This window comes from Odocoileus virginianus, chromosome 1 (genome assembly GCF_023699985.2).
Source record: "Odocoileus virginianus isolate 20LAN1187 ecotype Illinois chromosome 1, Ovbor_1.2, whole genome shotgun sequence".
NCBI classification, from domain to species: Eukaryota; Metazoa; Chordata; class Mammalia; order Artiodactyla; family Cervidae; genus Odocoileus; species Odocoileus virginianus.
In genome coordinates, this window is record NC_069674.1 from 29,271,313 (window position 1) to 29,287,336 (window position 16,024).

At 38.6% G+C, this 16,024-nt stretch overlaps 1 protein-coding gene and 1 non-coding gene across 2 annotated transcripts; both read right to left on the reverse strand.

The window, feature by feature from the left end:
• Positions 1-7,346: 7,346 nt before the first annotated feature.
• On the reverse strand, positions 7,347-11,292 carry LOC110135724 (hyaluronidase PH-20). Its single transcript, XM_020890904.2, has 3 exons — positions 10,152-11,292; positions 9,358-9,447; positions 7,347-7,958 (listed from the first exon to the last, which is right to left on the reverse strand). The coding sequence occupies exons 1-3, from the start codon at positions 11,100-11,102 to the stop codon at positions 7,347-7,349; spliced, it is 1,653 nt and encodes a 550-aa protein (XP_020746563.2). The 5' UTR covers positions 11,103-11,292.
• A 1,291-nt stretch (positions 11,293-12,583) lies between these two features.
• Positions 12,584-12,655, reverse strand: TRNAW-CCA (transfer RNA tryptophan (anticodon CCA)). The gene has a single exon. It is a non-coding gene; the product is annotated as a tRNA-Trp (tRNA).
• Positions 12,656-16,024: the final 3,369 nt, after the last annotated feature.

A 16,024-nucleotide genomic window follows, 5' to 3' on the forward strand; every position in this document is an offset into this window, starting at 1 on the left:
ATCACTTCAAAAGTGCAGCGTGAAGATACGTGGCAAGTAAATGTCCTCACAGTCCTCAACTATCTAGTCACACCACAACAGGGTATACCTAATAGTCCTCTTCCTCATAATGGGTCAAACATCTGCTAAAGATCAATTAATTTGCCAACAGCCAATTTATTAAAATTTGAGAAATTCATTTTTTATTACTACTACATCACCAAATAAAGGCTAGTATTTTGGAAATATTTCTTATTTCACATCTTTCTGCTTTTCATTTTTTCCCTATATATTCCTGTGGGCTGTTTCCTGTTAATCATTTTTGTGCTTGCATAATATCTGCATAGATTAAGAATCCAACAATTAGTTTTCCTAAATGGACATACTGATCCAAAGTTCACTGGCAAGAGCTTTTTTAAAAAATTAATTAATTAATTAATTTTTGCCTGTGCTGGGTCTTTATTGCTTTGCAAGGGTTTTCTCTAGTTGTGGTGCATGGGCTTCTCATTGTGGTGGCTTCTCTTGTTGCAGAGTACAGGCTTTAGGCATGTGGGTTCAGTAGTTGCAGCACACAGGCTCAGAAGTCGTGGCTTGCGGGCACTAGAGTGCAGACTCAGTAGTTGTGGCACACAGGCTTAGTTGCTCGGTGGCATGTGGGATCTTCCAAGACCAGGGATCAAACCTGTGTCCTCTGTATTGGCCAGCCATTCTTATACACTGCACCATCAGGGAAATCCTTAAGGGCATTTTTTAACACCACTTTTCGTGATTTCATTACTGCTTAGCAAATATCTTTAAATCATTTTTCAGCATCTCTTAGGAATATCTGCTTAATTCTCATCAATCAGTTCAGACACTCAATCGTGTCCGACTCTTTTGCAACCCATGAACCGCAGCACACCAGGCCTCCCTATCCATCACTAACTGCTGGAGTCTACCCAAGCCCACAGCCACTGAGTTGGTGATGCCATCCAACCATCTCATCCTCTGTCATCCCCTTCTCCTCCTGCGCTCAATCTTTCCCAGCATCAGGGTCTTTTTGAATGAATCAGCTCTTCACATCAGGGGGCCAAAGTATTGGAGTTTCAGCTTCAACATCAGTCCTTCCATTGAACACCCAGGACTGATTTCCTTTAGGATGGACTGGTTGGATCTCCTTGCAGTCCAAGGGACTCTCAAGAGTCTTCTCCAACACCACAGTTCAAAAGCATCAATTCTTCGGTGCTCAGCTATCTTTATAGTCCCACTCTCACGTCCATACATGACTCCTAGAAAAACCACAGCCTTGACTAGAAGGACATTTGTTGACAAAGTAATGTCTCTGCTTTTTAATATTCTGTCTATGTTGGTCATAATTTTCCTTCCAAGGAGTAAGCGTCTTTTAATTTCATGGCTGCAATCACCATCTGCAGTGATTTTGGAGCCCCAAAAAATAAAGTCTGACACTGTTTCCACTGTTTCCCCATCTATTTCCCATGAAGTGATGGGACCAGATGCCATGATCTTAGTTTTCTGAATGCTGAGCTTTAAGCCAACTTTTTCACTCTCCTCTTTCATTTTCATCAAGAGGCTCTTTTGTTCTTCTTCACTTTCTGCCATAAGGGTGGTGTCAGCTGCATATCTGAGGTTATTGATATTTCTCCTGGCAATCTTGATTCCAGCTTGTGCTTCTTCCAGCCCAGCGTTTCTCATGATGTACTCTGCATATAAGTTAAATAAGCAGGGTGACAATATACAGCCTTGACATACTCCTTTTCCTATTTGGAACCAGTCTGTTGTTCCATGTCCAGTTCTAACTGTTGCTTCCTGACCTGCATACAGGTTTCTCAAGAGGCAGGTCAGGTGGTCTGGTACTCCCATCTCTTTCAGAATTTTCCACAGTTTTTTAATAATATTGAATATATGTGAAGAACTGACTCATTAGCAGAGATCCTGATGCTGGGAAACATTGAAGGCAGGAGGAGAATGGGACAACAGAGGATGAGATGGTTAGATGGCATCATGACTCCATGGACATGAGTTTGAGCATGTTCTGGGAGATGGTGAAGGACAGGGAAGCCTGGCATGCTGCAGTCCATGGGGTGGCAAAGAGTCAGACACGACTGAGACTGAATTGAACTGAATGCAATAAATCCAGTGGTCTACTATATGTTATTCTCCTTTCAGATTCATTTACAGAAATAAAGAAATATGTTTTCTCTAATAATTTTGGGACTGAGCCCTCTGCTGGTAAAGAGACAGGTTTTGTATGATACTGAAAGTTTAGAAATGTTATCTGCATCTTACAAATTAATTCCCTATCTTTTAAAACTAAATTACTCAGGTCCTTTAGTGAGTGCACGTGTGTGTGCCAAGTTGCTTCAATTGTGTCTAAATCTTTGCAACCCTATAAAGCATAGCCCACCAGGCTCCCCTGTCCATGGGATTCTCCAGGCAAGAATACTCTGCCCTTCTCCAGGGGATCTTCCCAGCCCAGGGATTGAATCTACATCTCTTATGTTTCCTGCATTGGCAGATGAATTATTTACCACTAGCACCACCTGGGAAGCCCCAGTTCCATCTCTGTTAAATCAGATTTAAATTGAAGAAAGTAGGGGAAACCACTAGACCATTCAGGGATGATCTAAATGAAATCCCTTATGATTCTACGGTGGAAGTGAAAAATAGATTCAAGGGATTATATGTGATAGAGTGCCTGAAGAACTATGGACAGAGGTTTGTGACATTGTTCGGGAGACAGGGATCAAGACCATCCCGAAGAAAAAGAAATGCAAAAAGGCAAAATGGTTGTCTGATGAGGCCTTACAAATAGCTGAGAAAAGAAGAGAAGCTAAAGGCAAAGGAGAAAAAGAAAGACATACCCATTTGAATGCAGAGCTCCAAAGAATAGCAAGGAGAGATAAGAAAGTCTTCCTTGGTGATCAATGGAAAGAAATAGAGGAAATCAACAGAATGGAAAAGACTAGAGATCTCTTCAAGAAAATTAGAGATACCAAGGGAACATTTCAAGCAAAGATGGGCACAATAAAGGACATAAATTCTATGGGCCTAATAGAAGCAGAAAATATTAAGAAGAGGTGGCAAGAATACACAGAAGAACTATACAAAAAAGATCTTCATGATCCATATAACCACGATGGTGTGATCACTCACCTAGAGCCAGACATCCTGGAATGCGAAGACAAGTGGGCCTTAGGAAGCATCTCTACAAACAAAGCTAGTGGAGGTGATGGAATTCCAGTTGAGCTATTTCAAATCCTAAAAGATGATGCTGTGAAAGTTCTGTACTAAAAATGTCAGCAAATTTGGAAAACTCAGCAGTGGCCACGGGACTGGAAAAGGTCAGTTTTCCTTCCAGTCCCAAAGAAAGGCAATGCCAAAGAATGTTCACTACTACCACACAATTGCACTCATCTCACATGCTAGCAAAGTAATACTCGAAATTCTCCAAGCCAGGCTTCAACAGTATGTGAACCGTGAACTTCCAGATATTCAAGCTGCATATAGAAAAGGCAGAGGAACCAGAGATCAAATTGCCAACATCCACTGGATCATCGAAAAAGCAAGGAGTTCCAGAAAAGCATCTATTTCTGCTTATTGACTATGCCAAAGGCTTTGACTGTGTGAATCACAATAAACTGTGGAAAATTCTGAAAGAAATGGCAATACCAGACCATCTGACCTGCCTCTTGAGAAGTCTGTATGTAGGTCAGGAAGCAACAGTTAGAACTGGACATGGAACAACAGACTGGTTCCAAATAGGAAAAGGAGTACATCAAGGATGTATATTATCACCCTGCTTTTTAACTTATATGCAGAGTACACCATGAGAAACGCTGGGCTGGAAGAAGTACAAGCTGGAATCAAGATTGCCGGGAGAAGTATCAATAACCTCAGATATGCAGATGACACCACCATCATGGCAGAAAGTGAAGAAGAACTAAAGAGCACTCTTGATGAAAATGAAAGAGGAGAGTGAAAATGTTGGCTTAAAATCAACATTCAGAAAACTAAGATCATGGCATCCGGTCCCTTCACTTCATGGCAAATAGATGGGGAAATAATGGAAACAGTGAGAGACTTTATTTTGGGGGGGTCCAAAATCACTGCAAATGGTGACTGTAGCCATGAAATAAAAGACGCTTGTTGCTTGGAAGAAAATCTATGACCAACCTAGACAGCATATTAAAAGCAAAGATATTATTTTGCCAACAAATGTCCGTCTAGTCAAAGCTATGGTTTTTCCACCAGTCATGTATGGACGTGAGAGGTGGACTATAAAGAAAGCTGAGCGCTGAAGAATTGATGTTTTTGAACTGTGGTGTTGGAGAAGACTCTTGAGAGTCCCTTGGACTGCAAGGAGATCCAACCAGTACATCCTAAAAGAAATCATTCCTGAATATTCATTGGAAGGACTGATGCTGAAGGTGATACTCTGATACTTTGGCCACCTGATTCAAAGAACTGACACATTGGAAAGGACCCAGATGCTGGGAAAGATTGAGGGCAGGAGCAGAAATGGACCACAGAGAATGAGATGGTTGGATGGCATCACCGACACGATGGACATGAATTTGTGTAGAGCTGGTGATGGACAGGGAAGCCTGGCGTTCTGCAGTCCATGGGGTCACAAAGTGTTAGACATGATTGAGCAACTGAACTGAACTGAACTGTAATTAGATGAACCTGTGTTCTTATAGCACTTCAATTTTTATACTTTATGTATATCACACAATGTACGGACAAGTTCTGTTTACATGCCAGCATCCCCATCAGTGTGCAAGTTCTTATAGAGCAAGGATACTGTTTTATTCTCTTTGTGTCTCAGACACAAACATGATCCCTGGCAAAAAATTCTGGATCTAAATGGAAACAACTTTGCTTCTATGAACCTAACCATATACAAAGTTGTGCATTATACAAAATATTCCTGCCAAGTGTCTTTTTCTATTTAGTAGCCTCTTTTTCCACAGGGTTCATGGCAAAGTCTGCCTTGATTGAAGTCTATTGTTTTGATACTCCATCCAACAACAGTAATACAGGCATCTTCCATAATCATTAAAAATATGTCCATCCCTTTCCCAAAGACTTTTAGTGTGTTGTTTCTTATTTATTTATTTATTTATTTGGCTGTGTTGCACCTTGGTTGTGATGCATGGGCTTTTCTAGTAGTGGCTTGTGAGCTCCAGAGTGCTCAGACTCAGGAGTTGTGACACACAGGCTTAGTTGCCCTGTGGCTTGAGAGATCTTAGTTCTGGGACCAGTGGTCAAACCACATCCCCCAAATTGGAAGGCTGCTTCTTAGACACCGGATCACCAAGGGAATCCCTATTGTGTTATTTCTAAGGCTAAATTTCTTTTCATGTGTTATATGAGCCAAGCCTCTCAAGAACCCTAAAAGATATGTATTGGTGCCGTTTTACTAGAATAGAAGATGAGCCAGGTTAAGTTTCTCAGGCTCATAAGTTAGTAAATGTTGGAAGCTGGGATTTGCCCTTGTAACTGTTCAACTCCAAAATCTATACCTTTTCCAATTCACCTTACTATCTCCATTCTATCACTTGATGGCCATTTATGCATTCTAAGGAAAATAGTCCAACTGTAGCATCCTTTTCAGGCCACTATAAAATTGTCTCTTTTTGTTTCTTTGTCAGTAGAAGCATAACTGGAACAAAGACTGAAGGACAAAACTAAGGGAAAGGGCAGCATTAGTTCGAGAGGATCCAATTTGTCATGACAGCTCCCACACCTAAAATTTCTCCCCATTGTCTTTTATTTGTTCATAAAATATTTAGTGGGCACCTACTAAGTCTCAGAGGCTATCCATTACCCTGTGGATACAGCAGCAAGAAAAACAAACACCTGTCCGTATGATGTTTACCTTATAGAAAGGTGATGGGAAGTAAAAATAGAGAAATTTTTGTGTGATAATTGTGCATGGGGAAAATGGGGCAGGTCAAGAAGTTTGGCAGCATCTTCCTTGTAAAGTCCAAACTTCATGGTATGGTTTAAATCAGGGCAGGTCAAGAAGTTTGGCAACATCTTCCTTATAAGGCCCAAACTTCTTGATGTGGTTTACAGCAGCCTTCACCATGTGGCCATCGTCTGTTGAATACCACTCCAGTCATCACAATCAGCATTCTGTTCTAACAAGGTTTCTTCTATCTCATACCAGCAGATACACTAATTGCTATTCAGCCTTCAAGGTAATGGACACCTCATATCTCTCATGGTGTCTGAAATCCTTCTCTGACACCCTCAGGCTCCTGTTTGTATACAAAAGCATGCTAAACTATAGCACTTCTCACATGTTTTGTTGTAAGTTTCCACTTTCAATGTCTGTCTTTTTCAAATATACAACAAACTCACAGATAGCAAGAAGCATGCTGCTTCACCTTGAACCTGCTTAATATTTAGCTTAACAGAGAAGAAACATTCAACAAATGCTATATGAAAGATGTGAATAGATGCTTAGATGAAACAAGGCATTTTAGGTACACAAGATTGTCAATTTTGACATCAAGAATTAAAATTAGAATAATGTATATGTGAGCTTTGAAGACTTGTAAACTACGTACAAAAGTTAACAGGATTATTTGTAAAGTTTATCTTTTTATAAAACACAACTTGAACAAATTATCAAGATGAAATAGCTAAAAAACATAGTTCTGTGCTGACACAGACTAGTACACTTAAGATATTACTTAAAAAAAAATGATGCTGCACTTTAATATTTTTGATATATTTTTTAATTTTTTATATTTTTATTGCAAGTTACCAACTACTTATAATGACATTCATTTGCAGTACTTTGATATTATTTAAACTTTCACTTTTGCAGAAGAACATAGTATCTCTAAGTATCATAGGCCTTATAATCAGTCTCTGATAGAACCAAGAATGTAACAGGCATCTCTCAGTATGTATTCATCACACTATGTGAAATATTTGCCATACACTCATGGCAATTTAAAAAAAAAAGTGGGTATCATCTTACAAAGTAAATTCTATGCTATCTTAATTATCAAGAGTCTACTTTGATTTTCAAAGGTAAAATGTAGCATCAATGGATTTAGTAATAACACTGCCCTATGATTTTGAATATTAAAGGTGCTGATCACAATTCTTTGTTTATCAATCAATACTAACATCAAGTTAAATTTGATCATGAAAATGCAATCTTTGCTCAAAAAATTAAAACACTATCTTGGCCATGAGTTTTGATTTACATTTCAAATGTAAAACTTCAAGTAAATAGGTAACATCACTTGCCTAAAAAGTCATTGAAGTTATAAACCATTATAATGTAAAAAAATCAAAACATAAAACATGCAGGCAGGAAACCTAATAATCACTGAATTTATATTTTAATAGTTTGTCTCATTTTTAATGTTTTGAATGTATAACTGACGGAATGTATTTTTCCAGTCAACACTCTTATGGCCCCTTTGGATGGTGTTGGAGAGGGCTTCCCCTGAAAGCCTGATTTTGAGGGACACATGATCTTTCCCAGGAACACGTGCAGACATTTTGGCAGTTGGTGTGGAGGATGAGACACTTGTTAAAGTGGTAGAAGATATCTTTTTCTGGCCAGAAGAGTGCTCACTGTGGTCTGAGTTTAGAGAAGCTTCAATACAAATATCTTCAGCAATACATACATTAATAGTATGAATGTTTTTTATATTTCTTTTCTTACAGCGGATGTTGGCATAACAACTGCAATAAAATTTTTTAGAAAATTGTAGCAGGTCTTCAAGTGTGGGTTTCCCATGTACGGTGTATTTTCCACCTTTCCCTCTTTGAATAGCAAAATTCATTGGGTTCAGGTGAAGATAGTCGGGTGAATTCCAGTCTTTCCTTGTACACACTCCTTTCTCCTGGCAAAACACTTGGCTACACATTTTGGCTGCTAGAGTGACGTTGATAATATAAGGATTCAGTATAGTGTTCAAGTAATTGCCTAGGTTCATGCAAGATTGCTGTAAAATCGCAAGAAGATCAGATTATTAAGATCCAAGTGAGTTCATATGTGAATTAATTCACTATGTTAAGCAATTTCTTTCATGAAATTCTCCAGGCAAGAATATTGGAGTGGGTTGCCATTTCCTCCTCCAGGGGATCTTCCCAGCCCATAAACTGAACCCAGGTCTCCTGCATTACAGGCAAATTCTCTACCATCTGAGCCACCAGGGGAGGCCAAACATTTCTAAAGAAGCACACACATTAAACCAGACTCAGTAAGAGTAGGAAGTGTTTTTATCTTTCTTGCCTTTAATAAGCAAGACAATTCTAACTGTTATTTGTAACATTTGTAAGTTTCACATGCTATTTCATGTCACGAAATAATTAACCAGTTGAAGTTTAATATACCCAGCCTTGGGCTTCCTCAGTAATTCCTACACTAACAGGGGTGGAAGAGGCAGAATATACAGTGTGGGTGGAGGGAATAGAGCATGGGGTCTGGAATCCTTCTGCCCAGTTTGGAGTCACAGATCCATGAATAGCTAGCTGTGTGAGCTTGGGAATTCCTTGAGCTTTCTCAGATTCCTTTCTGGGTGACCTTGTAGAAAGTAATTAAGCTGGCTATGATTCAGCTTCATCACTGCAAAATACAGATAATTATAGCACTTACCTCAGAGTTATTGTGAAGATGAAAGGATGCAATGTATGTAAAAGAGCTAAGCACAGAGCTCAGGACATCATAGTTAAAAGCTTTTTGAAGATAATGCGTTAGGAGAAAAGTAATACAATTCATACTACATAGAACAAAATAAACATTTTTCCTAATAAAACATGTTTTACTGAAGATTTCACTTAAAATAGACTCTATTAAATATAATCTGTGGAAAATAAAGAAGGATTCCTTTTTCTCCCCCATAGGGAAGCTTTGAACAATTTAGTAAAATTTTCAGAAACTAACTCCTATCTGCCTCCCACTAGTTGTGGGCCCGTGAAATAAACTGTCATTTAATGACTAAATAAATAAATAAGTGCTCAATAAACAGTAACTGAATGAATGAAAGAATGAAGGAATGCATATGGGCTAGTTGAGCTCTTCTGAGAAACAACACAATGTGATATAGTAGAAAAAACACCAAAGACCACATAAGGGAACTAAGAAGTGTAGTCCTGTTTTTGCTACTTCTTAGTCATGTGGCCTAGGCAATTTCAATTAATCTCATCAAACTTCTGTTTCCTCAATGGAAAACAGCCTTACAATACAACCACACAAATGATAGTTTGATTTAGCCACTGTTAACTTAGCACCTACTACTTTGCGCCAAAAATCATGTTTATTTTATTATTCAATCCCACAGAAACCTTAAAAAACATTAAAAGCAAAAATATTTTCATCTATTTCCTACCATTTCAACTTACCCTAGTTCTGCTTAAGTTGAAACTTCCCCACATTACAATTCCAGAAGCACCTAGAGCAATGCTCTCACCAATTGTATTCACAAGGTCATCCTGGCAAAGGTGAAGAGTTAACAGGGAAGAGTAAAATGAAGTGTTGTAAATTGGACAGTAACACCAAAGCCAAGAATGCTGACCCTACAAAAATTATGTAAATATTTCTCCACTATTCATTTCCATCTTTTAAGCCACCACTGCCCTACTATAACAAAAATTCAGATTTTCTGCTATTATTTTAATTACTTCTATTGACAAGAGAGCGGGTCTGTAAAAGAAAAAAAAGAACTGAATTAATACATTATCTATATTATGAAATCCTCCATGGTTGCTAAGACATTATATGATTACATTAAAATGAAATATAGTCTTATTTATTTTACATCCATATAATGAGGCAGAACTACCTGAGTGCATACTCCTAAAGGTTGAAAAGTGAAAGTGAAAATATTAATGGCTTAGTTGTGTCTGACTCTTTGAAACCTCATGGACAGAGGAGCCTGGCAGGCTACAGTCCATGGGATTCTCCAGGCAAGAATACTTAAGCAGATTGCCATTCCCTTCTCCAGGGGACCTTCCCGACCCAGGGATCAAACCTGAGTCTCCTGCATTGCAGGCAGATTCTTTACTCTCTGAGCCACCAGGGGAGCTGAAAGGTGATTAAACCTAAATTTCACTCCTTTCAAAAATGATGTTCAATTCCACTAAATGCCACGAAATGCCGACAATATTCCATAGCCTTCTCTCCTTTCTTTTCTTACCTGAGAAAGGAATTTCGAAGACATATCGGTAAAAACTGGACGGACGTATACAAAAACTGGAAGTGGACTTTTAACATTGGCAATTTTAGACATCCGAATGGCTTCCTGAACACGATTACGAACAAAGAGGACAGCTTGTGGAGAAGATTTTAGCTTGGTATTCAAATAAATAGAGGGGTAAAGGGCAGTGCTTTCCTTCCACAACCAGTCGAGTGCATCATTTCTTCTTTTCTCTACATCAAAGCAACTTCCATTGTAACTAGGTTGGTTATATTGACGATTGTAACAATCAGGAAAAAGATAATAACCCCATAAGCGGTTTGGCCGAAGTAACTTTCCCAATTTTAAAGTCTCTTGCATGAAGCTCTTTGCTGCCTTTTCAAAATCTGCTTTCGCTATCTTGGTAGCCTCTTCAAAAGTAAGTTGTAGATTTTGCTGCAGAACGAACTCAATAGACTCATCCTGGTAAACATCTTTAGGTTTCCAGTTTCTTACCCAGGTAGGCCTCCAGTTTTCCCAGTCAATGACTGCCAAGCCCACGTTGTTGGCCGGCATGTAATAGGCAATGTCTTTTTCAGCTTTGTCCAAATGTTTTTTTAAGGAACCCGTCTGAGGGATTCCACCATTCTTACAGGCACCTGTTCTTTCATCTATGTGAGGATAGTAGCCAAGCCTATCAGCATAAAATAATGTAATAAGTTGTCCTGTAACATCTTTTTGGGGATTTCCTACTAAGGAGAAGAGGCTCAGATCTGGAGACATGTCAAATGCTTTACCACAATGGTCAGTTGGGGCATTCCAGGCCCACAGGTAAGGAATATTTGGAATAAGAGGGGGTGCTGTAAAGTCCAAAGCCAAACAACATGGAACAAGAAGGAAGGTGAACACTGCCTGGGGTGTTCCATTGGACCCAACAAAGTTCCTAAAAGAGATATACTGGTGCCTTAGCATTCTCACCGCAAAAAGTAATGATTTGAAAAGCACTTTTATTCTCCTACACACTTTGGTTTATCTAATATCTGATGTAGGATATAAACACAGAAGAGAAAGTGTGGAACGAAGCCACTTTGACAGATAAAAATGTATAATGATGATATGTATTTAAATATTATTCTTCTTGCTTCTTGTTTTAGCAATGTTTTGCAAGTTGCTTCATCTGTAACTGAAAAAAGAAAAAAGAAATGTAGAATATATTGTTATACTCATTTCTGCATAAGAGACTGTAAGCTTTACCAAGTTCTCAACTTCAAACTCAGGAAGTTTAAGTCAATGTTTGAAAATGGAGGACTTCTGTGTTTGAATCCATAAAATTATTTTCTCTTATGCATGATACAATACCTATAATAGCTAACAATTTTCTTGTCCTTCCAATCATTATTGAATCTACAGAGAAGTGAATGAAGCTATTTTTCCTTGTGCTTTCCTAGTTGTGAAGAATGCTGTGTCAAGCAATGCCTTAGCAAAAGACTGTTAAGTAAAAATAAACTCCAAGTTGAACCTCTTAAGCTTGTTTGTTATTTCCTAAAAGACCTCTTTATAGTGGTCTGCCAAAAAAAGTGAAAACATCCTCAGAGAATATATGCTTTTTAAGGGAGGAGGAGGCAAAAATCACTTCTGCCAGAGGTAATAACTCTAAAATTTGATTGAAACTATTAAATCAAACAAAACCTCCCACTGAGGGGTAAGTTGAAGTGCTATTTAGAATGATGCTCCATCATATGTCAAAGAAAGTGAAAGTGAAGTCCCTCAGTTGTGTCCAACTCTTTGCGACCCCTTGGACTGCAGCCTACCATGCTCTTCCATCCATGGGATTTTCCAGGCAAGAGTACTGGAGTGGGTTGCCATTTCCTTCTCCAGAGGATCTTCCTGACAAAGGGATCAAACCCAGGTCTCCTGCATTGCAGGCAGACGCTTTACCATCTGAGCCACCAGGAAAGCTCACTCTACTATATGTCAAAGTAATGTCCAATCATGTTTACAGTTGATAAAATATCTTATCATTTTATATCGTCCACTGGAATGATTAGTTCTGGGTTTGCTTAATAAAAGCAATATATGAACTTTATTCTTTTATAGCCTTTGATAATTGAGATTTTAGTGTCATTCTTATTGTCATAGTATGAAATGTTAGGGTATATTTTGTGGTAAAAGAAAATAGTCAAGGATAAGAAATTAAGCTATGTGTTATTTAACACTTGGTATCTGCAAAAATTACCTATAAGAAGGCATATTTAAATATGTTACATTTCTAGGAGGAAACTATAGAATGTCTATTTTAACTAGATTAGTAGCATGAAAAGTGAAAGTGAAGTCACTCAGTTATGTCCAACTCTTTGAGACCCCATGGACTGTAGCCTACCAGGCTCCTTCGACCATGGGATTCTCCAGGCAAGAATACTGGAGTGGGTTGCCATTTCCCCCTCCAGGGGATCTTCCCAACCCAGGGATCGAACCTGGGTCTCCCACATTGGAGGCAGATGCTTTAACCTCTGAGCCACCTGGGAAGCTGATTAGTAGCATACTGCTATATAAAGGTACAATGAGAATTGTACCATTTTTTCCCCCAAACATGTGACCTTACCATAGCAAATTATCCCCATTGCTATAAAAGGAATTACTCTAAAGAGGACATCACAAACAGAATAAATAAAATCCTAGGAATTGTTATAGTCTCATTCTTTGAAGATAATGGATTTTTTCCCCTTAATGTTTAGAACATGTAAAGGACCTAAAGATTTTTACAATTTAAGCCCTTCTAAACTTCCTTATTTAGGACCTAGAAAATCTTCACCTAAAATAATGGTGGAGGAAAAACTAATTCCTTTCAACTACTGATTACCAACACAAGTGCCTGAATGGTAGCTAACGAAACAAGTACATGGAATAAAGAAAGGATTGGATGTCCCTATATCTCAGTGGAGTAAATTAAGCTTATTGATATAATTAACATTCAAACTTAATTTCCACATGGTCATTTTATATAAGGAAAACATGGGACAGAATGAGCCTGTTAGGAAGAATTCTACCCACAGAAATTGTCAAAAAAGATTTGTATCTTTCTTATGAAGAAATAATCAAAGAGAGCAGATTGTTAAAGAAAAAAAAAGAATAGACATTTCTATCCTTGAAAATTGTGAATCTAAAATTTAAAAAGTAATAAAGTTTTTGACATTTAAAGAAGGCTGGGTACTCTACTGGGTTTAACATGCCCCCCCCCCAACCCAAATACACTTCCACCTCAAACCTCAGAATGTGACCTTACTAGGAAATAGAATCTTTGCAGATAAAAATAGTTAAGGATATTAAGATGATATCATCTTGGATTTAGAGTTGGACCTAAATCCAGTGACTGGTACTTAAATAAGAAGAAGAGAGGACACAAAGACAGATAGATACACGGAAGAAGGCTGTGTGACTATGGAGACTGAAGTAATGCAGTGTGGACCAAGGAATGCCAAGGATTTCCAGGAGCCAACAGAAGCTAAGAAAAACCAAGGAAAGGCTATTTTCTGGAATTTTGAGAGGGAAAATGGCCCTTCTGACACCTTGATTTAGAACTGCTATCCTTCAGCACAGTGAGATAATAAATTTCTATTGATGTAAGCCACGAATCCCTTAGCAATTCATTACAGTAGCCTTAGGAATCTCATTCTAATCACCAAATGTGAAGAATGGATTGTAGTTTCTACAAGTCTGTTTTCTCAAACTGGTTTCAAGAGAAAGATTAGTATACTGATATGTATCATGAAGTAACTCATTTACCCAAACTGACCTAAAAACAACAAACCTGTGACAGAGCCAGAACCTGCATCTTTCAGACTCATTCTGTGGAATAAAACCTTCTTGAAGTCTTCAGAGTTTAAGGGGAAAAGGAGAATTCCTTCATCCTTTGGGCCACCTGATGATTGTCAACATAACCTCCTCAAATGTCACTGTTTCACACAAAGCAAGACAACTGGTATCTGTGTGAGCCAAGGTAATGATCAGAATCCAAAGCACATGAGGCCAGGAAGACAATTTTTTTTTTTATATGTATTTTTTTTTTATTAGTTGGAGGCTAATTACTTTACATCATTACAGTAGTTTTTGTTATACATTGAAATGAATTAGCCATGGATTTACATGTATTCCCCATCCCAGTCCCCCCTCCCACCTCCCTCTCCACCTGATCCCTCTGGGTCTTCCCAGTGCACCAGGCCCGAGCACTTGTCTCATGTACCCAACCTGAGCTGGTTATCTGTTTCACCCTAGCTAATATACATGTTTCAATGCTGTTCTTTTGAAACATCCCACCCTCGCCTTCTCCCAGAGTCCACAAGTCTGTTCTATACATCTGAGTCTCTTTTTCTGTTTTGCATATAGGGTTATCGTTATCATCTTTCTAAAGTCCATATATATGTGTTAGTATACTGTAATGGTCTTTATCTTTCTGGCTTACTTCGCTCTGTATAATGGGCTCCAGTTTCATCCATCTCATTAGAACTGATTCAAATGAATTCTTTTTAACAGGAAGACAATTTGAATGCAGGTTTGAGTCCCAGGGGTGAGAAGAGTTCTAGAGAAATTTAATGTCTCTGGGCAAATAGACAGACAGTTGAGAGACTAGGGTGTTAATATATAAGTGAGAGAAAAGAAAAGAGGCAGAGAGAAACAGTTTTAGGTCTAAAGTACAAAGGCAATATCCCAAAATCACAGATCATAGATTTGTAGTCAAAGACTTAAATAAATCCCACCTAAACTGTTAGCAGAATCTTAGGGATTCTCAACATTCATTTCTGAGGCCCAGTTAGAACCTGCATAATCCCAGAGCAATATGAGTAGGAAAGGTACATTTGGGCTGGCTGAGGTTTTAATTGTCCCAAATACCTCTCAATATACTTGGGGCCTTATTACCTAAAGATAATAACAAAATAAGCCAATCATGCATGCAACATTCACTGAACCCCATAGTATGCCAGGTACTGTGGCAAGCAGTAGTAACAAAGAAGAAGAGGGTTGAGGGGAAGGAGAGGGAAGAGGAAAAGAAAAAGAAGGAAGATGAGATGAAGAGAAAGATGATAGCACACACTTGCTGACAGGTATTAGAAATGCAGAAATTGATGGCCAGATGTGAAGGGCACAATACCAAAGACCTCTGGGTAGTTGAGCTATGGCTCCACACAGAGAAGAATGCTCAAGCTGGACAAACTGAAGTAGGAGTGGGGGCTGGGAATGGAAGCAGGGATTAGACACAGAGGAGTAGTGTTTGGAGCAATATATTCAATAATCCAGTAGGGAGAAAGAAAGATAGTGTTGGCAATGAGGAGGCTCAGACATCATACCCAGGATTTCTGATTGTAGCCCTTAGGCAAGTGACAGAATAAGTGAAAACGCAAGATGTGTGGAACTATGGCCAAGGTCAAAGGTCATATCCTGTTCTAAATGAACATCTGCTATTTGGCTTGAGTTGTTTGGAATGGTGCCAAATCCTTCAAGTTTTAATATGAAAAAATTTTTTAATGTGGAAATAATTTTACATAAGGACAAATGTCTTATGTATAAATGTTTGTAGTGTTCAAACATTGTGGCAGGGGCAGCGTAAAATATATCAGCTAATAGAGCTTTGGGTTGTCTATCAGGGATCTTTGCTCCAAAATAGTGTTTTGTTAGGGTAGTGACATGATCAGATTTGTTTCATAACAATTATTATAACCATGCTATACCCAACTAGAGAGAGGCATGATAAAAGGAGTAGAAATGAGTTAGAGAGTAGAAGAGTGATAGGGGGATTTCCCTGGTGGTCCAGTGGTTAAGATGCCACACTTCAAATGCAGGAGGTGAGGGTTCAGTCCCTAGTCAGGGAGCTAAAATCCCACATGCCTCATGGCCAAAAC